Source organism: Dendropsophus ebraccatus, chromosome 4 (genome assembly GCF_027789765.1).
Source record: "Dendropsophus ebraccatus isolate aDenEbr1 chromosome 4, aDenEbr1.pat, whole genome shotgun sequence".
NCBI lineage: Eukaryota > Metazoa > Chordata > Amphibia > Anura > Hylidae > Dendropsophus > Dendropsophus ebraccatus.
In genome coordinates, this window is record NC_091457.1 from 143096563 (window position 1) to 143124297 (window position 27735).

Consider the following 27735-nt stretch of genomic DNA (forward strand, 5'->3'; position numbering starts at 1 on the left):
CTTTAGCTGTCACCCTGAAGTTTCTGGCCGTATTATTGGTGGCGGGAATGCTTGCATTCCTTGGTGCCATCATATGCATTATAGCCAGTGTCCACCCTGCAGCCAAGGGACCTGTCCTTGGTGCTGAAAATGAGTCTGCTCCAGCAGCTCCAGCAGAGAAGAGCCTGGGAGCTCTCCATGGTGTTAAGACACTGTATGGCTCAAAGGATGCATTTCTTGAGCTCTCCGGATCCAAGTCCCAGGGTGCCCCAAGCTTCAGCCGGCTCATCTGCACACCTCTGGCCATGGAGTGTCCCTCTGATGTGCAGAGAGACTCCCCACAGCCTGCAGGGGAAGAGGTGCTATCCTTGCAGAGCACAGCAGAACAGCTGAGGCAGACAGTGCTGCAGCAGAAAAAGCAGATCCATACCGATCAGGAGGCCATCCGAGAGCTCACCGGGAAGCTAAGTCGCTGTGAGAATGGGCTGGAGAAGGGCTACCAGGAGGGAGCTGATGGATGGGGACCCAAAGAAGGAGCAATGGGGGACCTGCCTCTTGATTCCCCCCAAGCAGTACAGGAGCTGGAAGAAGCCGTCAGGACCCTGAAAGACCGAATAGAAAAGATTGAGGTAAGACGGAATAAATGCACATTCATCTACAGGTACATGGGTCAGGCGTCAGCTGTATACTCTGACTCCCAAGAGGTAATTTTATTATACACACTGTGCTTAAAGGAGACGATATTGTATTACCCCCATGGTAACGTGTAGACTGCATGACATAGTATTCTGTAGTATAGGCAGACGGATAGACACAAAGGCCGTGTAGACGGATATATTGATTGGTGGACTGTGGCTACAATTCATGGCTGTATATTCCAATGGATTCCAATATACCGTATTTATTATACAGTGACTATATGAGCTTCAGGTAGGACAGGTATTATATTTTTACTATACTTACTACTTACTATACTTACTATTATACTACTTGTACAAATCCCGCAAAGGGAAGCCATACTATTGTACAAATTTATCAATGAACCTGACTTGGATGAACTCATGCTGATGTGTTTGTGTATATATATTACATAAGGCACCATACAATAGTCAGCCAGATTCAATAAGTGATATATAGCGTTTTACTATAATAATAGTTGAGTGCACCTAGATAATTCATTAACTCAGCAGGTGATGATATGGCAATGACACACTCAGCTCTACTGGATTGTCAGATCAGCTCTGCTATGTTGGTTTACATGTAAGAACTAGATGTGTAAATGCACATCCATCAGCCTTATGGTACTTGTAAATGTCAGAAGATATGTTGTCGTAATTTAGGATTTGTTCTCTCCTGCACATCTTTGTAACTAGTCAGATATGGGCAAATAGATGTTGAGATTGCTAAGGCTTAGTAACATATAACAGGTATCTCCAGTGCTAGCAGTCATAATTGTCATCGCTATTACAGGAAGTGTATGCAGACGGATAAATAATTCATCCCATTCACTGATAATATATACCAGACAATAAGGTACTGGAGCAAAAATGAATCTCTGAAGATGCACAAGAGAGAATGTAATAAGTAATCTATTGTAAGAAGACGCATCTGAGATTATAGGAGCATAGTATCAATACATACTCAGATAGAGAGATAGATATTAGATAGATAGATAGATAGATAGATAGATAGATAGATTGATAGATAGATAGATAGATAGATAGATAGATAGATAGATAGATTGATAGATAGATAGATAGATAATAGAGAGATAAATAGATAGATAGATAGGAAATAGATAGATAGATAATAGATACATGATAGATAGATAGATAGATAGATAGATAGAGAGATAGATAGAAGATAGATAGATAGATAGATAGATAGATAGATAGATAGATAGATAGGAAATAGATAGATAGATAGATACATGATTGATAGATAGATAGATAGATAGATAGATAGATAGATAGGAGATAGATAGATAGATAAATAGATAGATAGATAGATAGATAGATAGATAGATAATAGATAGATAGATAGATAGATAGATAATGAAAGAAAGAAAGAAAGAAAGAAAGAAAGAAAGAAAGAAAGGATAGATGGTAGATTGTTTGATGATAAATAGATAGATAGATAATGGGGTGGGGTTGATCAGTCTTATAGATACATAAAAAATAACAGAACATACAGATAAGCAACCTAGAAGCAATGAAACCCATATCATATTCACTGTCCTCTTCCCGTCATATACATCTCTGTACACTTGAGGCTGTACAATTGTATTAGTATCTGTTGGCTTCCATCTGTCTACTAGGCTGCATTATGTACCGGAGCTCTGTACATTATGCCTGGATCGATACAATACATTCCACATCCTGTTCCGGCCTCCCTCCAGCCCAGACTCTCTTTGCCGTCTCATTAGCACCTCTCCTCAGTCTTGATTTTCCTATAGAGAAGACTTCCTCTGTCTCCGGAACCCAATAGTCTTCTCATTACAACCTGGAGAATCAATTCAGTGAAATGATGCTGAGCTGGGCCGTTGTTATACCTAGTTACTTGTGTCTATGAAAAATGGCAGATTGTGTAAAGTAGACAGGGGAGAAAAACAGATTGTGATGTATGAAGTGAGGGGCTGCGTGCGGCGGAGTTACCCAGGCTGCTCTCATTCCTCATCTGGGCGCTGCGCTGAGCGAAAATATTCCAGATGTCTGATATGAGTCAATCGTCACGGAACGTCTAATGTGGTTAATATTATTAACGTTCACCCTTCAGCCAAAAATCTACAGTACTTGTCTATATGGTGATTAGTACTGATACCACCATAAATATTCTAGTCGCCCTAAGGCGGTAAGAGAGCGATGTGTTTATCCACCATGGCTGGTGCATTTATTAGTAACCGCATCAGAGGAGAGCTATTCAATTGGTCAATATAATATTACAGTAATACAATATAATATCAGTCTCACTTTCCAGCATGTCACAAAATTAAAATTCTAAATTGGAAAATTCTAAATTGGAGACTCGAGTCTTATAAAGAGGTTGTGTTACCATTGATTGGATGTACTATGGGGGACTTTGCATCCAACACCTTCTGTTCTCTTCTGCTTTATGCAGGAATTCTTCTGGCATCAACTGACCCCTAAGGGAATGGGGATACATTGCTTTCCCTTTACTTGAGTGGATAGAGTCCAATGCATTAGTGTAATTTTGGTAATATATGATATCTTCTAGTGCTTCCCAATATTAGACTGTAGACTGCAATACGAATTGGTTGCTGATGGGACTAAAGCATGTCCTGTTATAATAAGTAGTTGATTGATGGGGGGGTCTGAGCTCTGGGACCCCCATCGATCCAGAGAAAATTGTTTGCAGCCAGCACTTCACTCATGGGATTTCTGAACATTGACGAGTAATCACATGGATTCCCATTGAAAACACAAGAAGTCAGAAGAAATAGCTGTCAGCCAAACCAGCGTTCACCTGACAGCTATGGAAGGTGTATAGCCACCTTTAACAATGTAACACAATCATAAATTTATAAAGTAACAATCTTTCTGCCTGTTACACATGTTACATATGGATTATTGGAAGCTATAGAATTACGTATACAATGACCTCCCTCTAGTGGTCGCTGCAGGTAATCAGAATTGTATCATTTAAAGGGGCTGTCCAGCGAAAATCTTTTTCTTTCAAATCAACTGGTTCAGAAAATTATATAGATTTGTAATTTACTTCTATTAAAAAATCTCAAGTCTTCCCATACTTATTAGCTGCTGTATGTCCTTCAGGAAGTGTTTTATTTTCAGTCTGACACAGTTCTCTCTGCTGACATCTCTGGCTGAGACAGGAACTCTGTCTCGGTTTTCTATGAATCCCCATAGAAAAACTCTCCCGCTCTGCAAAGTTCCTGTGTCAGCCAGAGATGTCAGCAGAGAGCACTGGGTCAGACTGAAAATAAAACATTTCCTACGGGACATACAGCAGCTAATAAGTATGGGAAGACTTGAGATTTTTTAATAGATATAAATTACAAATCTATATAATTTTCTGAACCAGTTGATTTGAAAGAAAAAGATTTTCACTGGACAACCCCTTCAACTCTACACTTGTGTGAAGGGAATGCAAGGTATTACATTATGAATTTTGGACCTATACTGTGAAGAGAATGATATGTACACATTGTGGCAGTAGATAATACTATTAGCCCCATCACCATCATAAGAATATTAAGGAGTTCTCTTCAAGGATTAGAGGTGTAAATAACAATAACATTATGGCTAATTCATTGTTACCCCCTACGACCACTGGCACAACTGTTGACAGAACCAGATTAGTTTGACAAGACCAACCCACTATCTTAGGCATATAGGCTCCATACCCCCCACCAACAGATAAAGTGGGAGGGAGAAGAATTGGACATGGTGAATTCCAAAACCCTATTCTTTTGTTGTTCCTGGAGATCAGTCATAGTCAGAAGTATATAACAGAGGCTCCCCTCTCAGTTGTGCTCAGCATACATGTGTACGGGTAGGTAGAATAGGTGGTTTGACTTATACATTGACATTGATACAATGCACCTTTTATGGTGGTAATTAAGGGTTATTAATAGGGATGGTCCGAACCGAGTTCGGTTCGGGTTCGTACGAACCCGAACTCTCGGCAATGCTTCCCGCTGTCTGCCCGCTCCGTGGAGAGGGTGGATACAGCGGGAGGACCACCTGGAAAACTGGGATACAGCCATAGCCATAGGCTGTATCCCAGTTTTCCAGGCGGTCCTCCCGCTGTATCCACCCGCTGCACGGAGCGGACAGACAGCGGGAATCTGATGCAGTTTCGGACCATCCCTAGTTATTAAGGCGGTAAAGGACTTGTGACAGCCGAGCTCTTGTAACTACCAAATCGTGACTGCGACATGTAAGGAATCGGTGTGCACCAAAACAATCGCCAGTGCTGATGTGTTCTAGGAGCCCTGAAGTCCGAATACATTGTGCTAGAGTACTAATTCAGTGTATTATACCAGAAATCTGCCGATTGCTGCTAAAGTTCCCTTCTGGGACTAGTATAAAGTTGTTTAAAAAAAAAAAAAAAAAAGTAAAAACTAAATTTTTGGTTTACATTACCTTTTTGTACATAAAAAATACACACCTGTAATGACCCTAACCATAAAATTATTATTTTTCCTACATGGAAGAAAAAAACAGCAAGTGTCTATGGAAAAAAAAACAGCAAGCATTGTTACGACATCAATGGGAAAAAATAGGTATAATTCTTGGGCATTAAAGGGGTTGTCCAGCGAAAATCTTTTTCTTCAAATCAACTGGTTTCAGAAACTTATCTAGATTTGTAATTTACTTCTATTTAAAAATTTCAAGTCTTCCCATACTTATCAGCTGCTGTATGTCCTGCAGGAAATGTTTTCTTTTCTGTCTGACACAGTGCTCTCTGCTGCCACCTCAGCCCATGTCAGGAACTGTCCAGAGCAACAGCAAATCCACATAGAAAACTTCTCCTACTCTGGACAGTTCCTGTCTTGAGATGTCAGCAGAGAGCACTGTGTTATACTGAAAAGAAAATATAACTTCCTTAAGGACATACAGCAGCTTATAAGTATGGGGAAACTTGAGATTTTTAAATAGAAGTAAATTACAAATCTATATAACTTTCTGAAACCAGTTCATCTGAAAGAAAAAGATTTTCGCTGCATAACCCCTTTAAGGCCTAGAATGTATACCAGGGGAAAGGGTTATTAGCCACCCATGTAACTATGTAATTTACCATGCACTATACTTAATTATTTTATTATTATGATATATAAATAAATTATATTTAGTCATTAAGTAAATAAATAAGGCAGCATTTCATATCCTATAGTAATCCAGCCAGTAATTGTCGATATATAGAACATTGATTGATATACGTTTCCTCCTCGGCCCAGAATCCTATAACTATAGTATGTTGTGCATATTGATCATGTGACATCGGGGTTAGAATTAGAGTCAGTTTATAAATTATACATTATTGAGAGTATGGAATTAAATTATGCATATCTCTCATTCAGTGCCCTAATGTGCTGCTTTCCAGAACATTATAATTACATGTGTAAGGTTTTTGCCCATACAGAGATGTAACCTATACCTGGGCCACAATGCAGAATCTGTACCAGGCCCAACGTTGCCCCCTATGACACCATTACACTACCGGCTCTGCACCCTCTATAGCCGAGATCTTCTGACTGTTGTCTCTTGGGAGCAACATTCAAGTTACAGAGATGATCGCGAGCCACATTCAGCTTAAAAATGAATGAGATATATGTTAAATGTAGAAAGACTTAGAATCATGAATATGGAAATATTGTTGACAGCTTCTTCAATGTTATATTTGACGCTAGTATTATACCATCCATGATTAGGATACATGTTGTCATTGCATATAGTGATAACTCCTATGGTGAGCCACACAGCAAGAGGATCCAAAACACTGGTAGTTTCCCTGGTTGGGAACCTCTGCCCTATATTCAGGACATATGAAAAAGATAGACCCAATTGTAGACCCAAACAGTATATGGCTATGTTCACACTACACAAGAGACCGGCCATTCCGTGACCCAGTCGGGTAATGGAACGGCCGGTCTCAGAAAAGATGTTCTGATGCGGCCGCATCCATGTGCTCCTGCATCAGAATTCCCCACAGCACACTATGAAGAGCGCAGCCGGAGCCGCTCGCTCCATAGTGTGCACTGACAGGGTTTTCTGCAGCCGCTATTCAATGAATAGCGGCCGCAGATAACTGACATGTCAGTTTTCTACAGCGCCGTTAGGGATCCCGGCCGAAGTGTATACTATGTGTATACACTCTGGCCGGGATTCCCACAGAAGGCAGCACTACAAGGGCCGTGTAACAACGGCCGTGATTCCCACAGAACTTATGTTGTGTAAACATACCCTATTTGAGGTCGGCAACTTGTTATGATTACCCAAAAATTTACAAACGGCTTAATGAGTTATCAAGTTGTATTAGTCAATGTATAAATGCTGTATGTGTCCTCTACCTGCTGTACGGACAACATCAAGCTTATAGTTGAAATAGTCTTAAGCACCTCTCTAATTGTCTTGTTCCAATAAGGTCACCGTTGCCTTGATTGTGTTTTTGAGGTTGGTAATGGTGGTGTATGGTATGGCGTATGCCCCGTATGCCCACAATATAAAGTCATAGGTAGTGATGAGTGAACATGTGCGTAAATGTTTGTATAACATGACGCTAATTGTTCATGTTCGCCGATTACAAACAATTTGGTCGATAATCGGAATGGTTATAAAGATAATTGCGAACATATTGGAACTTGTTAATGTACGCAACTGCATAATTAACACTTTGCACCTGATAAACTCTAAGCATGTGCGTAACTCTAGACCGAAACGTACGCAACGGCATGATTTACGCTTTGCACCTGATAATCTGTACGCATGTACGTAGACCGAAACGTACGCTTCTACTGTATGTTCATTATTTGTTCATGAATGTTCGGCGAACACAAACACAAACCGATTACGATAATTTTTTTTATGTTCATGTTCGGGATCCGAACCAAACAACAGGATGTTTGCTCATCACTAGTCATAGGCTGTAATTTTATTTGGGGTCTTAGGGGCCAAGAGTACAGCTCCAAGTCTTAGGGTTCCTTAAGACTTATCCAAGATTTAGTCAGTGTGTCATTTAAAAAATGTGGAACCTGCAGGAGTCAGTCTGGCGGTAGTCAGTCTTGTTGACCGGAACCCTTATTAAATTGTGGAGAGGGCTGGATCAGCAGCATTTTGAGCCTTGTAACTGCGATTCTTCAGTCTAATTCATTTGCAAATTAGGTGGTTTGGTGCAATGGGGGTGGGACTACAGCAAATCACCACCTCACTATTCAGTGAGACAGTCGATTTGTGGGGTGGGCTGTTGTCCCACCTAATTTACATATTGATGTATTAAACTGAAGATTTCATAAAAATAATAATGTAGAGTTATGAAAGTAAGAATATTGCATTGTCAGCATCCCATGTGCTATGGAAACATAACAGCAGGTTAGAGTATACTAAAATGCTGTGAGTTTCCCTTTAAATGACCGACATCAGCATGATCACTGGTGCCGGTCAATCACGCAGAGGTTCAGCAGAAATTGAAAAGCATGGTCTGTGCGTATTTTATATCCTGTGGGAAAAATCCTAAACATAGTTAACTAAATTCAGACCAATAAACTTAATAGGGCCTCTGCCAGCATAGCACGGTAGATATATCAGCTTATCTTTTTGAGAGGTTGCCAACGTATACCACCGATGGACTGGATAAATGTAGTGTGAACTAAGCCTTAGTATGCAATATACACAATGCTACCCTGGTACACCATTCAGGGTAAATTGGATATTCTGAGATGACAGGATGGGGCACACCACAACCCCTAATGAGTACTAAAATCCATACAAATGTAATCTATAATTAATAGATTTAAAAAATAAAAAAATTAATATAGATTAATATAGATAAAATATTAAAACATATTAAATATTAATATTACATAAATATAGATTAATATAGATAAAATTCTGAATAAATTAATGTTTATATATTTATTATAATTGATGTAAAAACATACCAAAACAACATTCTAATAAAAACATAAACGGATGCAACATTCTATATACTATAGCTCTGATTAATTACATAAAGCAATGACTTCCTATGGAGTCTTTTCCAGCTGTCTTCTGGTATAAGCTCCACATCTAGCTCCCCTTCCCGCTGTGTTCTCCATTCAATAATTAAACATCACTGGAGTCGTAAGTCACCTTTCGTGTGTGCGGTTTATTGCTGGTGTGTAACGCTCCACTGAGCCGCCGGCCGTGTGAAGCCTTCTGTCTCATTAGCAAGAGTTGGTGTAATCAAGGATAGATCACGTATGTCCACATGATGGTTCGGGAACGCTATATGGCATGTACCAGCATTAGGGGAAAAACAGGAGAACTGAAGTCTGTTTGATGTTGAATCAATTATAAGTTATACATTTTTTGGCTATAGCACAATGCTTGATCCAATCAGAAATTCTATATAAGTGAATGACCTTTCTTAATATAGGCATTCTAATGTTTGGAGCACCAAGTAAATGTAGAGTTTTCTCCTGTGTTTTATAGATGATTGTTGCACAGAGACGTCCCACAGATTTATTCACAGAGATCCATCCTATTCAGCAGGGGTTATATCGACGACGTTTTTTTAATCAAATTGATGCATGGCGCCTTTGCTGCTTTAGTCGACGTACTCTGTGTTCTGCAACTAACTTAAACATTGAGGCTGCTACAAGTCATGATCTGTTTTCTATTCGTCAGTGGACTCCGGCTACAGCGGGGGAGGGAGAATAATAATAAACGCCTTTGTTTATATAGAGGCTGGGTATTTCCAAGCACTGTATATTCAGGGGGGAAAATGACAGATAACAAAGGATCGGTAAACAAAGCGAAAAAAGGCAAGATGAATTGTTGTGTTTCGGCAACTGTATTCACAAAGCCTTTCCATACTGTAACATCGTATGAGAAAAACATCCTTGACCTACAGCGCAAGAGCACAATAACATGGCAACATAAGATTTTCAAGGCTGTTACATTGTATTGTGCGTAATTATACACGTTGCCATGTAAAGCTTAACCCCTTTAAAGACATGACTCATTTAAATTTTTGGGGGGCGTTTTTATTTTTTTTCTCCCTCAAAAAGCCGCACCTATGGTATTTTAGTGTTACCGAAACTTATGGTGCTTGTTTTTTGCGGGAACAGTTGTACTTTTTAATGGGTCCCTATATACTACGGTGTAATGTAATGTAATGTTATTAATACTAACAAAAAAAATTTGGAGCCCCCCTAGAAGACTGAAACTGATCAATACAATACACTTCAGTACTAAAAGACTAAAATTAAGTCATATAGATTTGTAATTTACTTCTATTTAAAAATCGCAAGTCTTTCAGTACTTATGAGCTGCTGTATGTCCTGCAGGAAGTGGTGTATTCTTTCCAGTCTGACACAGTGCTCTCTGCTGCCACCTATGTCCATGTCAGGAACTGTCCAGAGCAGGAAATGTTTTCTATGGGGATTTGCTCCTGCTCTGGACAGTTCCTGACATGGACAGAGGTGGCAGCAGAGAGCACTGTGTCAGACTGGAAAGAATACGCCACTTCCTGCAGGACATGCAGCAGCTGATAAATTCTGGAAGCCTTAAGATTTTTAAATAGAAGTTAATGACAGAGTTATCTCCTAGCTGTGTATGGAGTGAGCTTGTTGGGGACTCCCCTAACAACACCAAATGTAATACAAAGGGTTGTCGGGAATAAGGAAAGCATTAATACACAGCTTTACTTTGGTCTTTGGGCTATGCATAACATCATATCTCAGGCTCCTTTAAGGGAAGAAAACTAAACTGCATTACCAAAGACAACCAATGGACAGAGGTGGCACTGTTTTAGATTTTAGACCGATATTCCAGTTTGTCAGTCTGCAAATAACTTTTGGAAAAACAACAGGATCCTTATTCTTGTCTGCACCACTTTCATCTGGAATAATGGGTTTAGTTAAAGGGGTTGGCCACTTTATAGTAAAAGTGCTCAATGTACAGTATTAGTAAGTGTACTCACAGCACTTACTGACAGCAGCTCCCTGTGTACCTCATAGAGCTAAAATCAGACTCCCTTCCTCCAGGCTGTGCTGTCCTGCTCTGTGGTGAGTCTGTCCATAAGATGGCCGACATGGAGGAGCATGTGATCATGCCCCCTCCCCCCAGTGTCCACCATAAGTAAATACAGGCACAGTGTTGAAGACTTGGGGGGCGGTGCATGGTCACATGCTCCTCCATGTCAGCCATCTTATGGACAGACCCACCACAGAGCAGGACAGCACAGCCTGGAGGAGGGAAGCCTGATATTAGCTCTATGAGGCACACAGGAAGCTGCTGTCAGTATATACAGTGAGTACACTTACTAATACTGCACACTGAGCAATTTTACTATAAAGTGGCCAACCCCTTCAAAGGTAACTTAGAAGAACAAGGCCCCTACCGCCTCTCTGTTGTACATGGATTTTACAGCATTGCCACCATCCCTCTCTTTTGATTCATAGCACATTTTCTAGCTGTTGATGAAATGTAGTCAATTTTTGCAGTAGAGTAAGAAATGGAGATAAGGGAATAACATTACAACCTTTGGCAGCGCCATATTTCACCTCGTTTATTGGCCCGGCTCTTACATGAAGACAGGGTTATGTGTTTCCTTTATAAGTCCTATTGGTCTCTACATCATCATGGTTATACATCCCACATTTACTGTCAGTAATGTTCTTGTTAGAAATCTTTCTTCCCAACATTTTTGCATGGATCTTACTCTGTAAGCGAATGCCCCATAAATCCCGGCTATTCCAGCTGTGTCACTACTATTAACCTTGCTGCCTATAATGAAGGAAAAGCCGCTCCTATATCTGTATTCTTCATCTCCTCCGCCTTATGACATGTGGATATTGCCCGAGTCAATCTCCTTGTCAGGCCCTGGTGTACATTGTTAGAGGTAACACGCAGGTACTCTGTATTCAGTCATCTATCCTAGCGCCTTATGGTTGGAATAACATTATACTATGGCTGCTGGAAACAAGATAGAATGACGTGTGCTTATGGGATTCTTGTTGGTATTCTCACACAGAAGGCGTTAGGAAATTGTCACCCTAATATACTAAAATTTATGGACGCCATTTTCTTATGTGGTGGTCCTGCGGGTCAAATGGTCATTTGCTGCTATTATAAGGATATCCTATGAGAAACTTATAGCTGAAAGCCATTATAATAAAAGATATTGTTTAAAACAGACAATCCCTTTAAGTAAAATAATCCCTTTAAGGTTGTTTAAAACAAGCAATCCCTTTAAGCAAAATAATAAAGTCATTACATTGCTTCTTTTACATAGAATATTAATAAAAAGTCAGCTTTTATATAAGGTATATCTATATACATCTGAATATATAAGACGTGTGTGTGTGTGTGTGTGTGTGCGGATTCAGACTTTTTCTTAGCGCTCTGATATTTTGGATTTATTGTTAGTATTATGCCCTAGAGTTCTATAACATGTAAGTAATCCTTATTTTTCCCGGCTCATAGTAATTGTGCGCATTTGCTTTAAGTTTATTCTTGCAATTTATTGTGTCCCCCATTGCCGTCACTGTGTAATTGCCACGCAGTACTATATGCTGTCTACTTAAAGTAATTAATAGCTGTGGGCAACTGTAACCACCACTAGGCCCTGTCAATATCACTGGGCATCCATTTGCAGGAGGAGGAAGTGCCAAGCATGGGCATAGGCCAATATAGTATTAGCAAGCATTAAAGCAGGTGATAAAAAGATTATAGGTTATATTGAAGAGTGCAACCAGGTGTAGTGCCCACTAGTGGCCGCATTAGTGCCATAGTGGCTTTACAAATACTTGAAACAGCACAGTAAGAAGAGCAGATACCAGACAGTCACTTTGGCACAACCCCAAACTTATAAAGTATACCATACTATAAGCTCCCAAACTTCAAGAAAGTATGGTTCAGTATTGGCTGTGCTACTGTTGATGGTTTGCATCATTCTGAGGGAAGACTTTCTTACAGTCCCACTTCACCTACTTTATATATGTCATTAAAGAGGTATATATATGTGGCAGGGGGTAATGTAAAGAATACGAGATACTCAGCTATCCCTTATTCCCAAGAGCGGCCACTCCAATACTCCTGGTCCTGGTCATCACTTCCTGGTACCAATGACAGGTCATCCCCACAAGAATTGCCCAATGCCCACCCAATCACTGACTGGAGCGGTACACAGAAGGAACCAACGATTGGCTGAGCAGGGCAGAACTAGAGATGATTGAACACCGGAAAATCTTAGGTTCTGTCAAACTCGAACCTTGTTGAACCTTCCGCATTTGATTCCCAATGCCTTCCCGGTCCGTGGATAAGGAGGAGACAGCCCGGATATCGCCTGGAATGGTGGGATAGAGCCTATTACCTAGGCTGAATCCCAGAATTCCATTTGGTACCTGGGCTGTCTCCTCCTTCCCCACAGACCGGGAAGGCATCGGGAATCAAAAGTGGAAGGTTCGACAAGGTTTGAGTAACCTAACTTTTACCGGTGTTCGATCATCTCTAGGCAGAACCAGAAAGGGCAACAAATCTTAGGGACAATGAGGAAGTGGTGACAACTGGAAGCACAAAAGTGCCAGCTATAGGGGATCAGAGGAGGTGAGTATCACTTCCTTATTTTATACCACCCCTAGCCATAGATACATTTTTTTCCCCAGACAACCCCTTTATTAAAAAAAATAAATCTATAAAATGAAGTGATGGGGAGTCCTCGAATTTAGAAGACATGTAAAGTTTTTACTGGAGAAGGGCTAATGTTTACACCTTGAGTACATGGTACATTACTGTAATCTGTTATCTGCTATTAGAGAGCTAATGAATAATGTAAATGGCTGCAAGGAAGGCTTGTGGTGGCTGCCGCGGCAATGTGAACGCTCACGCCCGCTCTCTTCATCATTTATAAGTGTCAGGGAACAAATTACAGGCCAATGTATTGACGTTTGGGTGGGTGGGCGCTAAATAAAGCGAATCTACAGCGACATAGGCAGGTTTATGAAGATTAACTATGTAAAAACGGTCATCAGGGGTTAGCGATGAGCGTGATGCATGAGTATTCAACTCATGATAAAGTGTAGCGTGTTGGAGAACGAACTTGATCATGCGACCTTTCGTAGATGTGCTCCACTTTTTGTTAGAAAATGTTCTGCTTTTAGACAGTGATAAATATGTTGGGTATGTGAAACTACAACCCACGTCCCTGTCACATTGCATGTACGGGACCGTAAAAGCCATAAATAGCTGTGTAAATATCTAAATATAAAAACCCTATTACACAGGGAGATTATCAGCTGAACAGGCCAATATGAGGCTATGCTTCCACATCGGGAACATATCGGGCAAAGACGGCCGTCTCATTATATAGAAGGACTCTCATAATTATCATGAACTTTAGTAGCGGCCGTCTATAAAATGAGATGGGCCCCCTTTGCCGGATTTGTTCCTGAAGTGGGAACATAGCCATACCTTGTAAAATAAGCCTAAAGACTAGCTGACGAATGAGCTAAGATTGATTTATTGATGCGATCATCCGAGGATCGGCCATTTTCCCACTCCTCAACTGATCTTTGAAACTTTTACGCGAAGGAGCATTTCAAGCAACGCCCTTTAATGCCAGCATAACTATGGTTATCAAACCCAAAGGTCGCAATACACCTTCAATATCTGATGGCCAAATGATCATTCATACATCAGTTATCTCCTCCGACCGCCACCCTTCCGCCCTATACTCATGAACATTAGGCACAGCCAAGCCTTCCGGTATTCTCTATGGAGAGGGGTAAGCTTCAACCAGGGAGCTCTGACTGCAGCTTATCTCTCCCTGAATAAAGGGATACAGTTGACCAATGTCTTAGGTGTATGGGGACCTTAAAGGGACAAGTACTTTTTTTTTTTTTAAAAGGCAGGGGGAAACATAATGAAGGATCTTGACTCTCCCTTTGCCTCTTCAGTGCTGGATCGCTGCTCCGGGACCCCTGCCGGGCTCAGGGATATCAACCAGAGCTGAAGTCATGACCCATTTGATTGTCTATCAGCCGGGACTGGCATTTTCCCCCGAGTCGTGCTGTCATCACAACTCTGGGGAAAATGTCTTTAGGGTTGGTAAACCGGCAGATGGCAGACACGGGGAGAGGTAGGTAAGGACTGCTTATTATGCCCCCCCCCCCCCCATAAAAAAAGGTACTTGGCTGGACTTCTTTAACAGGGAAGAAAGGAGATATTTCATCTTTTATAATTAGTGCAAAAGAATGTCCAGTGCAACCAATCAGGTCACTGGTTTTGTTCTATATCACACGTACAGATTTTTTGTTACAATTGTGAAAAGTAAAGCCAGAAATGGATTTGAAAAGGGGAGAAATCTCAGTCTTTCCTTTATTCCTGGCTTTGGCTTCAATAATTGCATTGGAAAATCTGTCTGTGTAAACACACCTTTAGGCTATGTTCACACAACGTAAGTTTTGTATTAATCACGCCCGTTGTTGCTGATTTGCAACAACGGCCATGATTAATACAAAACTTACATTGTACTGCAGTCAGAGGGAATATCGTCTGGAGTTTATACACATGAATAGCGGCCGCACAAACCTGACTGGTCACACACTGGCGAGTGCCATTGTCGGCTATCGTGAGTTGGGATGTGGGGGCACAAGGGTGCACCCGCATCACAGTTCAACGGAAATGAAAATTCGGCAGTTCTGGCCAGGATGATCTTCACTGACAGCGGCTGTTCTGTGACACAGCCGGTTACAGAATGGCCAGTGTCATACGATGTGTGAACCCGACCTTAAAGTGACACTGTCACCCCCATTATTCATTTTTCAATCTTTAAAGATGTGTGTAACCCGCAAATAGCTCTCTGCATACCTTTTTGTATTTTTTTTTTTCATGAGGCGGGTTGCTGAGAAATTATAACTTTGCTGAGTGTCTTCTAGCGCCACTGGGCGGGGCTTAGTCCCTGAAGCGCCACATAGCCCCGCCCAGTACATCGCCGTTGACCCCGCCCCCTTTGGCACGTCATATCTCCCGGCCGACGCTCACAGTCTTGAGTACTCCAGGACGTCGGTGACGTGCGCGTCCACATCCCCCTGCGTCCGTCAAGTGATGCGCACGGGTCACCCACATCCTGCGGATTATACCAGCCGCACAGTCCCTCGCCGTTCCGAACGCTCCTGAGCCCTCGCTGTGGCTGTGAATCTCCTCACAGCCAGCAGCGAGGCGCGGAGATGCGGAGGTTCTTTTCGGCGCATGCGCAGTGCAAGGTGGACGCCGCAATGCGTCTGCAAACTATCTCTGCACCTCGCTGCTGGCTGTGAGGAGATTCACAGCCGCAGCGAGGGCTCAGGAGCGTTCGGAACGGCGAGGGACTGTGCAGCTGGTATAATCCGCAGGATGTGGGTGACCCGGTGGTCACCTTCTGCGCCTGCGCATCACTTGACGGACGCAGGGGGATGTGGACGCGCACGTCACCGACGTCCTGGAGTACTCAAGACTGTGAGCGTCGGCCGGGAGATATGACGTGCCAAAGGGGGCGGGGTCAACGGCGATGTACTGGGCGGGGCTATGTGGCGCTTCAGAGACTAAGCCCCGCCCAGTGGCGCTAGAAGACACTCAGCAAAGTTATAATTTCTCAGCAACCCGCCTCATGAAAAAAAAAATACGAAAAGGTATGCAGAGAGCTATTTGCGGGTTACACACATCTTTAAAGATTGAAAAATGAATAATGGGGGTGACAGTGTCACTTTAAGCCCCTATTACACGCAACAATTAGTGGAAGCAAGCGAGCGCCGACCTGTCAGGCCTGCTCCTTGTTTCCCGTTTCAGTGCTGGCGCTATTACACGCGCCAACAAGCGGGTAAATGGAGGGGGGGCACAGGGAGCTGCGGGAGGGGCTCCCCGGAAGATCTTTAGATCATAGAAGCCCATAGGAGATAGCGGTGGTCTGTTGCCGCCGCTTCTGTTGCTTGGGGCCACCGCAGCAGATCTTTGCTATCCTAGTCATTAGTCTTTCAACATGTTGAAAGACATCGAAAGACAACGATTAGCCAACATTGTGCATGTTGGCTGATTGTTGCCGTTGATTACACTAAACGATTATGTAATTACCGAAAATCGCCCAAATATGCCCGATAATCGCTTTGTGTACTAGGGCCTTAGAGTTTGAATCTGATTTTTTTGCTTATAGAAATTTCCCTTAAGGCACATAACAATGAATGCAATTTGTTCACTCTGGGCAGCTGTCTACATTAAGAGGTTACATCACAGAATACATTAAATGTCTGTATTAATGCCAGAGAGATTTTCTGTTAATCAATGACTCAAGGCCACTGAGATGGAAGCACAACCCTGAACACAAGCAGCTCTATACGGCAAGGTTTTGTTATTTCCATTGTTTCAGCTGGGGAGGAAGTCACTCCGGGCCCTGCCAAGCAGCTTAGTCATTACAGCCCAGGCTGCTATTCACTCACTGTAAGAATTTGTGGAGCCGCGATGCTCTCCGTGTAGGCCGCTTATACTCAGAGATGCATAAGGTCACTGCAGCCTACCAGAAAATCAATTAATAGTGTTGATGGATAAATACCCAGTGCCTGGATACATGACATCAGCCTTGTTCCCTCCTTAGAGCTGTTTACCAGGAGAGGTTAGGTAAAAAGATCAATGATATTCATGAAAATAGCAGCATATAGATTTTTTTATTTTTTTTTGAAGTGTGGAGCCTTGATGGACAGGGGCCCAGATTTAGAATGCGTCAGTAATTATTGTGGCCAGCAGGTGGCAGTATCATTGGTCTGGTGTTGGGACTCTTAAAGAATCATGGCACCTAAAATCTAATATGATATTAACCCACCATTAGTATAGATTAGCGACTCTCAAATAGGGTAACGTGAGAACCCACCAGGGGTGCCGTGGAATCCAGTGGGAATTGTGACTCTGTCACTTTAAGCTTTCCTAGTAGCTGCAGCTGTGCAGGGATGCACCACTCACTTTGAGTGAACAGAATGTAGTGATAAGTCTAAATTTAGATGTTGACCTGACCCTATGGAGCCAGGTCCTCCCAGGAGAAAGGATGGTTATCAATTGATAGCTAGAGTTGTAACCTGCAGTATTACCAACTCGTCACTTATAAATCACAGACACAGATAAGACAATGTATCATGATTATAAGCCTGGATAAATGGCCCAAGTTTTATTATGGTAAATTTTATAGACAGAGTATGGGGCGGTACTACTCATTCATATGAAATATGTAACATCCAATACAGGCGGGGTTCCAAGTCACAAGACACATACATGTCACACTCTGGTAGGCCGGTCCATAAATGGTCAGTAGCATCCTGTACAAGGTAACACAATGTTTTATTATTCAAAAATTGTTTATAGATAAGTGTCTCTCCTTCGACCCTTCGTTCCTTGGGTATTGTGATTACAAATGATAACTTTTCAGGGGCTGTTCTCATTGATGTGCTTCCAGCATTCCTCTTCTTCATCCAGAACATCTCTCTGTCACCCTCTGATCACGCTCTGATCATCTCCAGTCTCTTCAGAGGGCAGTATATATAGGTGTAGTCATATAGGTACGGTGCAAGTAGGTAAAATCACATCACCTGGCCTTATCAGTAGAACCAGGAACTGTCAGCATCCTGCTCCTATATCCAATCCCATAGGCTGCCGACACTACAGGATCTTTCCAGCAGGTGCAATGATATGACGTCATCATGCCTGCTGGAGGATCCATTCCAGAGACTGGAGGACAGAAGAGCTGCCCAGATTAGGTGAGTGTGATTTTTTTTTTTTTTTTTGGGGGGGAGGGGCGCACAGCAAAGGGAGGGCTTAGTACTATGAGGGGCACAGCATGGGACATTATTACTATAGGGGCACATCAGAAGGCATTATTCTTATATAAGGGCACAGCAGGAGGCATTATTATTATATGGGGGCACAGCAGGAGGCATTATTATTATATGGGGCACAGCAGGGGGCATTATTATTATATGGAGGGCACAGTAGGAGGCATTTCTATTATATGGGACACAGCAGGAGGCATTATTACTAAATGGGGCACAGCAGAAGGCATTATTATTATATAGGGGCACAGCAGGAGGCATTATTATTATATGGGGGCACAGCAGGGGGCATTATTATTATATGGAGGGCACAGTAGGAGAAATTATTATATGAGGCACAGCAGGAGGCATTATTATTATTATTATAGGGGCACAGCAGGGGGGGGGCTATTATTATATGGGACATAGCAGAATACAGGACAAGGCTGCTTATGAATTTTAGGCCATAAAACTAAATAAAGGAACACATAAGCAGTGTTATGCTATATTGTGCTATGGATTGTATATGGATTCAATAAAACAAAGTTTTTTTATTCTACGTGTATAGAAGCTGGAATCAATCTGTTTATTATGTGAGATACTGCAGGGAAGTGGCAGCAGAGGTGCAGGCTCTGGATGTTAACATATAGACGTTGTTCACTTGCTGATTGCTTCAAACTACACATATACAAATGTAAAAATATATCTAACAGATATGCAACTTTATTCCAATACCTACTATACAGGCTTATACGCTTATACAGTGGGAGCAGCTAGAGATTCATGGGCCCCGGTGCCAAAACTTGGCTTGGGGCCCCCTTATCTATTGTCTTATAGATATGCTACCTACAATATACCCTTTGGTTCATAGGGAGAGAACCAATGAATGCAGCTGGATCAGGCACAATCAATGTTCAGATAAGTTTGGGCCCCTGTAGACTTATGCGCGGGCCCCCGCTGCAGGTATTGCCTTTTTTTATAATAAAACATTAAATCCTTTCCTCTGCAGGGGATCAGGAGCTAAAGGTCCTGGAGCTGTAATGCTAATCTTGCTCAGGCCATAGCTATAATTAGTAAAACCAATTGATATAATAAAGAATTAAAATAGTTTCTTTTTAACCCTTGTTGGTGAACTGCATAGGTAGATAGCAGTGCAGGCTATTGTTTTTTGACTTTACTCCTCTGACCTCTAACCTCTAACCTATGTGACACCTGTGCACCTGTCAGTGCTTCTGCACAGATGTCCTGTACTGCCGAGCATTGGAGCAGAATTTCACCAGGCATAAGGTATAAACTATTAGGGTTGTGGCCAGTAGTGAATATTATAATATTTCATATTAGTTTCACTTGCTGGTTGGAGCTAGAGATGGAGAGACTGTATACCAGGGTTAGCTTTTAGGTGAAGTTAAGGAGGAAGGGACCCCGAAAGCTCTTGTTAGGGCTAAAAGTATAGAAGGCGGAGATTCAGAAGGTGTTTTGAGACAGTGTGTTCAGACAGGCAGGCAGTGCAGTGTGAGCAATAGGCTGTAGTGTATCTACTGTAGAGATAGGGTATACAGCTGTATACTGCGAGTGTGTCATAACAAAGAACAAGTTTGGTACTACTGATTTGCGCACTGTGTGTCCTATAAAGAATTTGAAGGCCTTTTTCTGTTTGGCATTCTAAAAAATCACATCACACATACACGTACATACACAATGACAGTTAGCAGTGGGTGCTGTTTAATTTCCCCCTTGTCTATGCCATCTGTGGTTGTCATGGGCAACGTGATTTAAAGGGTTGCATGATAACGTTTCTTTTTCTTAATATTTGGCTTTCTGTCCACGGTAATGAAAAAGAAAGAAGTTTTCCAAGAATTTTTTACATAATACATGGCGGTTATATTGTGTTTGGTGTGTATTGTAGACAGGCTGTAATACTGGCGTAATACTGCGACTTGGGTGTGTAAGATGTAGCCAGGCATGTCTCCCCTGCTGTCCCAGATGCATTCCAGAGGTGTTGGCATCATTTCCTGAGGTGTCATTGTGGACTTGGTGACCTCCTAGTTGTTGAATATTGATTTCCAAGTCCCGAGTATTTTTCTCCCATAAACTATAATGGGATTCAATATTCGATCGAATAGTCGATTATCAGGGGCTATTCGAATCGAATTTCACTATTCGCTCATCTCTAATAATAACAAGAATGGAACAAATTGTTAGTCTCACCTTGGGCAGGGACATATGAAAAGTTATGTTTGAGTGGAAAATCCCTTTAATTTCAGCCTTGATATTATATATTAGCCCTTCTCATCTGCACAGAGAATAGCTATGGTTAGGTAGTATTTGACTGAGCTCAGGGGCTACTGGTTTTCAGTGGTGAGACCCAGCTGAATGTATGACTTCTTACAGGCAACTGGTATGGGTTTTGTATTATTATTATTATTATTATTATTATTATTATTATTATTATTATTATATGTTTATGACTAGCACCAAGTATTTTTTTACATCAATGTATTGTTGTTTTTTCGTAGTTGGAAATTCAGCAGCGAGTAAACAATATGACCGTGCCAACATCAACTTCTCCCACACCTCTTCATGGACGGGACTCCTTACAGACTAAACTACTAGAACTAGAGGCTCAACTTCTGGCCAAACTGCTAGAGCTGGAAAAAGAACAGACGACGGCTTCAGGGGAGAGAGACAAGCAGGACATAGAGAAGGAGCTGAGTATATTACAAAATCGCATCGCAGAGTTGGAGCAAGGTAAGATTCATGTGATAGGATGTCAGGATATCGGGATCTGCTTGTATGGTGGGACACATAAATTGATGCACATGCTATATTGGAAAATAACATTATGACTAATGTTACTTTATCATTGCGCAATAACCATGTGTTATTTAAAGTGTTACCTATTGTCATGTCATCAGACGTGTCAAAAGTTTAAGGGGGAGATTTATCAAGCATGGTGTTAAGTGAAACAGGCTCAGTTGCCCCTAGCAACCAATCAGATTCCACCTTTCATTTTCCAAAGAGTCTGTGAGGAATGAAAGGTGGAATCTGATTGGTTGCTAGGGGCAACTGAGCCAGTTTCACTTTACACCATGTTTGATAAATCTCCCCCTTTAAGAGCGCAGCGGGTCTCAGGATCCCAAGATATAGCGGGGTGAAGCATTATTACCCAGCTGTCAATGAAATCACACTTATTCGCTCCACTACATTCTATGGAGCAAATGAGTCGGATCTCCGGGAAGTGGAGCGTGCTGGTGTATGCTTCACTCGGCTATTGCTCAGGATTGCAGTGAGCCCCAATGCAAACTTTAACTTTTGGTGTGATTGGCAACTTCCCTAGAAATTTAAAGGAAAGTATCATCAGAAAATTTTAGGGGATGGGGATGTAGATACAGGATGGGACTGCAGATCCCCATAATACAGCGGTGTAGTACAACAGGCTAGAATAGAGAAGCAGGGCCGCTGTCAGACGTCTGTGTGGTCACATGACAGCAATGGTGAAGGGGGTGTGTTCAGCATGGACCAATCAGGACTGACAGAGACTGCAGGGAGCATGAAGGAATGAGCAGGACAGATGTGGGCACATACATGCAGCACTATCTGTCCGGGGAGAGAGGGGTTACAGCTGTGAAGAGATTACCTCCACAGTCCTGTCCCCTGATGCAAGCCCAAACCCCAAGTGGATCTGCTATGATTTGGAAGGTGAGGGAGACTTCATGGGTCAGAGTACAGTGCTGTAGACCCCGCTATGCAGACCATGCCCCTCCCCCACTCCCCTCCCACCCAGTACTGGGAGCTCTAAAACCAAAGCAATGCTCTTAAACCAAGTCACAATTTTAAAAATCTGATAGTGACCAAATCTTGCCACACACATAAAGTACAATATTTCATGAAATAGCAATCATAATTGCTTGCATACGTTAAAGCATCAGGGAGCTTAAAAACCTGATTTAAACAATAGACTATTTTCTGCTGACACATAGGGGGAGATTTATCAAACTGGTGTAAAGTAGAATTGTCTTAGTTGCCCCTAGCAACCAATCAGATTCCACCTTTCATTTTTCAAAGAGTCTGTGAGGAATGAAAAGTGAAATCTGATTGGTTGCTAGGGGCAACTGAGCCAGTTCTACTTTACAACAGTTTGATAAATTTCCCTCATTCTCTTTAAAGATGCAAGTGTGATACAATGATGTGAAAATGTTATCTCCTGAAATCTGCAATCTTATTGTCTATGGTAACAGATTCATTTTATAATATATCTTATTCTCTAGGTCATCCTGGGTACCACCCTGAGAACTTTAAGCTTAGCTTTTCAGTTCGTACTAACTACATGTATGGACGGATGAAGAAGACTTTACCAGAACTCTACGCCTTCACTATGTGTTTGTGGCTGAAATCTAAAGCAACCTCAGGATCTGGGACTCCTTTCTCTTATTCTGTCCATGGACAACCTAATGAGATCGTCCTCCTTGAGTGGGGTCATAATCCAATGGAACTTCTCATCAATGATAAGGTAAGGCCAGAGGGAATCAGAAATCATTTAATTTAAACAGACATGTCAAAAAGATTGGGGTTGGGGTCTTGGTGCCAAGACCCTTACAGATCCCTAGATACAGCCAGAGGAAGTGGACGGCATTGTGCTCTCCAGGTCACCGGTCAATCCAACTCAATGCAGAAAATGGTCTCTATTTTAAGTCTATGGAGCCCCACTCCAGCAAGTCAAATCAAGCAGCAAGTTGGGGAGTGTATACCTATCATTTAAAATTTTTTTTTTATAACTCTGCATAACCCCAACAGTCTTCTTTATGGTACACAGCTATGTCTCATTCTCTCCATTTCAGGGGACAGGACCAGACCTGAGCTGTTTGTCAGTAGTACTCATACAAGGACTTTCTTTCCCTTTCTTTTCAGGCCACTTGAAGCACATACTATTCTATGCTATGCCATGACACTTTTTTCTTCTTCTGTAATTTGTCCTGATCCAACTGCTACTAGAGACAGATTTCCTCTGACAACAGGCAGTGGGCAGGAGATTGCAGAGAAATGAGACATCTAGTGGACAAGATTTTAGAACTGTTTTTCTGGAGTAGGGAATCATTTTTAGTTCATTAAGTGAATTACAAACATGTTAGGAATTACGTTAGCTGTCAAATGAAGGGAAGTTGTATAAAACAACAGTGACCATTTAAGTGTCACCGTACCATCCAGGCGGTAGAATCTTTAAGTTTTACTTTAGAAATAAGATATAATTGTAGATTAGTAGATAAGAAACAATGTAATTTTATAAAGCATTTCTAGAGTATTATACAGTATACAGGGAAAAAACATGGCTCATATATTATACATGAGCCATGTTGTTGCCCCTCTGTATATATAAGTCATGTTGGGTTTCCCCTTTGCATATATATTATATATACATAGGAGCAACACAACATGGCACAGAGGGGCAACAGCATACAGAGGGGCACAAAAATGGTTCATACATACAGTAGCTACAGAGGGGCAACAACATGGCTCATACATAGCTACAGAGGGGCAACAACATGGCTCATACATAGCTACAGAGGGGCAACAACATGGCTCATACATAGCTACAGAGGGGCAACATGGCTCATACATAGCTACAGAGGGGCAACAACATGGCTCATACATAGCTACAGAGGGGCAACAACATGGCTCATACATAGCTACAGAGGGGCAACAACATGGCTCATACATAGCTACAGAGGGGCAACAACATGGCTCATACATAGCTACAGGGGGGGCAACAACATGGCTCATACATAGCTACAGGGGGCAACAACATGGCTCATACATACTTTTATATATATATATATATATATATATATATATATATATATATATACTTATATTTAGATACAGATGTGCACAAGTATATTTTACATATTTTTTTTTGTAAGTGATTGGAGTGGCTACGGGCGGCCGGGGGAAGGGGTAGGGTGGCTTCAGATGTGGCTGGGAAGGTAGGAGGGGTCGCAAGGATGGGGGGGTTTGGTCGGCGGGGGGCCAGTTCACAGCTCTGCCCAGGGACCAATAATGCTGGTAAGATGGCCCTGGTGTAGAATCCATTTTGTCCTTAAAGAAGCATCTATGCTCAGTGTCTTGTTAACCAGTAGAATACCTGAAACCTTGTATTTGAGAAATGTCTACATTGCACATTTGTCCAGTACTGATGTGTCCTGATGTGGATGCAACCATGTTTTTCTAATCCTGTACAACTCCTTTAAATTGCATGTTCTCTTCTCAGGTTACTCAACTGCCCATTAGCCTTAAAGACGGGATGTGGCACCACATATGTGTGGCCTGGACTACAAGGGATGGCATGTGGACCGCCTTCCAAGATGGAAAGAAGAAAGGATCAAAGGATAACCTGTCTGCCTGGCACCCGATCAAGCCTAACGGTGTCATTATCTTTGGCCAGGAACAGGTAGGTTTTGGTGGTAGTCTCTTACGGATTTTTCTCTCTTATTTACTTGTATTTTAAATTTTCTAAATTTACCCTTTTCTAGCTCTCGTAATTGTAGAACAACAATATGCCATGCATTCAACGAGGTTTACTCTGTTTTCATAGGATGCTGTAGGTGGACGTTTTGATGCAACTCAGGCATTTGTTGGAGAGGTGGCCCAGTTCAACATGTGGGATCGTGTTCTGACTGTCAATGAAATTGAGGGAATTGCCAACTGCACAATGCCTTTGTCAGGTAACCTAATCCAGTGGGATGACCGTCAGGTTGATGTTTTCGGTGGAGCAACAAAGAGTCCATTCGAGAGCTGCGAAGAGCGCTTGGGTCACTGAAACACTTACCAGCATCCACATCTACTACCCCCCGATTTTCCCCACAGTTTCGCCACTGCAGGATTTCACAGCTTCCCAAAATCTGTGTATAAAAACAGCACCAGCTTGTGTTCTTCATCACAAGATAAATACTAAACCCGTGTCTGTGTTTGGGGTCATTTTCCAGGTTTTTGGAATAATGGGATTTTTGAGTTACTATATTTTGAGATATGTGCGCATTCATAAAATAGGGGAACCTGTGGTGATGTAGTTAGTACTATATGGAAAAGTAAAGCACAACAGTGATATACATGTATGTAGTAAGTGTAAGAATTTTAAGAAGTCAATTTCAACAAATTTTGAAATTTTGTAAACTTTTATAACACCTCACATTAAAGGGGAACTACTACTACCACATATAACATCTTATATGTATAACACAACCTCAAGGGCTATGTGACACAGTCCACTCGAATGCCCAATAAACGATTGCACAAGGACCACCACTCAAGCACACTGTAAAACTCACATCCCTGGCATATCACACCATGTAGGCATTCATATAGCATTCCTTTCAATAGATTTTACTAGTTTCTAATAGACAGGGCTCCTTAATCCTGTTTTGGTTTCCTCTGTATGAGGCAAAATGGAAAGTTGCTCTATAAAAGAATTTTTTATTTGCCAGAATAGCCTGACTGGCAGAGTAAGATTGGGGCCGATCAGCTGATCACCCCTGGAAAAGTTTTCCTAAAAGGGTTAACTATGACAAGACAAACTTTTAAAGAATAGGCCACTGCATTGGACATCTAAAACCTATAGGGCAATAGACATAAGTAGTAAACATTACCTTTCGGGTCAATACTTCCTGACGAAGCACAACATGTCTATCGTACTCCACCCTGTGCCAATTTTTCCCATTCCAATTCTCAAGTCTAAAAAGTTGCAGAAATTTGGGGAGGATCTGTATCCTGGTATTACCCATCGGTATGAGGAAGACAGTGGCTTGTACTAAGTGTCAGCTAAGGAGATGGGGTATTAGAAGCAGGAATAGGTATGCTAGTACAGCTAGAACTGCTTCTGTGTTCAGATTTAGACAGCCGGCCCAGGATCCAACCCCTGAATAAGCTTTTGCTTTGTGAATCCTTGAAGTCTACATAGTACACTAGTATTGCAAATCAGTTTTTTTCATTATATTTCATACCTTGTGTGACAGGTAGTTTCTACACTCCTCTATGGAGCAGGGGGTATGGGTAGGATACAGCACTGCACACCTCTTTGCACTCTCTCTATTATCCTATACTAATGACCCCTTTCCCAGCTGCCTGGAAAGTAGCCGCTCTAAACCCCTACCATTGCCCTAACTAATAAAGTGTCTATGTGGCATTCTCTCTGCTTGTCAGAGGAGAGAGATGCCATTGCCCTTGCTCAGCTTCATCTCTGACAAGCAGAAAAGATCCTGCAGATTCAGCACCCCACCACCACCACCCCCGTGTTGTAGATAACATGGAGCTGAGCAGTGAGCATAGAAACAACATACCTGTCCGTTTCAGCACATTCAGAAGAGTGGACGCAGTATGGGGAGAATATCAGACAGTAGGTGGCATTGTAATAATTTTATGAACACATTTAAGTTAAATATTTTTGGATAGTAAATATGTTTAAATACAGAATATAATAAATTTTATACTTAATTTAACTAAAAACAATATAGAATAAATCCTTTAACATGTATACCAAGACAAGCCACACTTGTATGCTAATGGAGGAAAGGGGGAGGTGATGGCTGTCCCTAATGTTATCACCATATAGCCCAACTAAGAGCACAAAAACTATATAAGCCCTTCTTTCTGAATACAACATATTATCTTCAGCTAAAGAGCTATTAATATCATTTACAGATATACCTTATGTGAAAATCCCCGTCATTGATTAAACTGGGATATTCCATATTTTACTTTTCAGTTTCAGGTGGTGGGGGCTCTGCCGTGTTCTTCAACAGGTTTAATAGGCAGAAATTTGACATTTTCTCTGTACCTGTGGTCTCCAACCTGTCCCATCCCAGCTGCCGAGAAATGACAACTCCTAGTATGGCCTGACAACCACATGATGGGAGCTGTAGTTTGACCCCAGCTGGTGAGCCTCAGGTTGGACACCATTGCTGTATACATTGGTGATTGTTATTCTTTGCTCTGTTAGGTAAAGCCATCTTTTATTCCAGCCTTAGTGTCAGCTATAGTGAAAATACAAGTCACTGTGAAAAAGCTATATGGTATATTTATATTATATAGATGAATATTTCTGTATCCTGGAGTATTTTAAAACACAACAGAATAAATATTGTTCTTTTTATTTTTTAAGATTGTTGATATGAGATTTAAAGGGATTTCCTGGCGCTTTTTTTTTTAATTATGACACATCATCACCATAGGCCACAATCAGCTGTTGGTCATAATGG

General features: G+C 41.7%; 1 protein-coding gene across 1 annotated transcript; it reads left to right on the forward strand.

The window, feature by feature from the left end:
- Positions 1 to 27680, forward strand: NPTXR (neuronal pentraxin receptor). Its single transcript, XM_069967271.1, has 5 exons — positions 1 to 608; positions 21004 to 21235; positions 22756 to 22997; positions 24753 to 24932; positions 25077 to 27680. Exons 1-5 carry the CDS (start codon positions 48 to 50, stop codon positions 25299 to 25301), a joined length of 1440 nt encoding a protein of 479 aa, XP_069823372.1. The 5' UTR covers positions 1 to 47; the 3' UTR covers positions 25302 to 27680.
- Positions 27681 to 27735: the final 55 nt, after the last annotated feature.

What these genes read in the sequence shown, in the direction of transcription:
- NPTXR (XM_069967271.1), top strand. Translation starts at nt 48, where the DNA reads ATGCTTGCATTCCTTGGTGCCATCATATGCATTATAGCCAGTGTCCAC. An exon ending in CATCGCAGAGTTGGAGCAAG is followed by an intron (nt 21,236 to 22,755) that starts GTAAGATTCATG and finishes CTTATTCTCTAG; the next exon opens with GTCATCCTGGGTACCACCCT. An exon ending in AACTTCTCATCAATGATAAG is followed by an intron (nt 22,998 to 24,752) that starts GTAAGGCCAGAG and finishes TTCTCTTCTCAG; the next exon opens with GTTACTCAACTGCCCATTAG.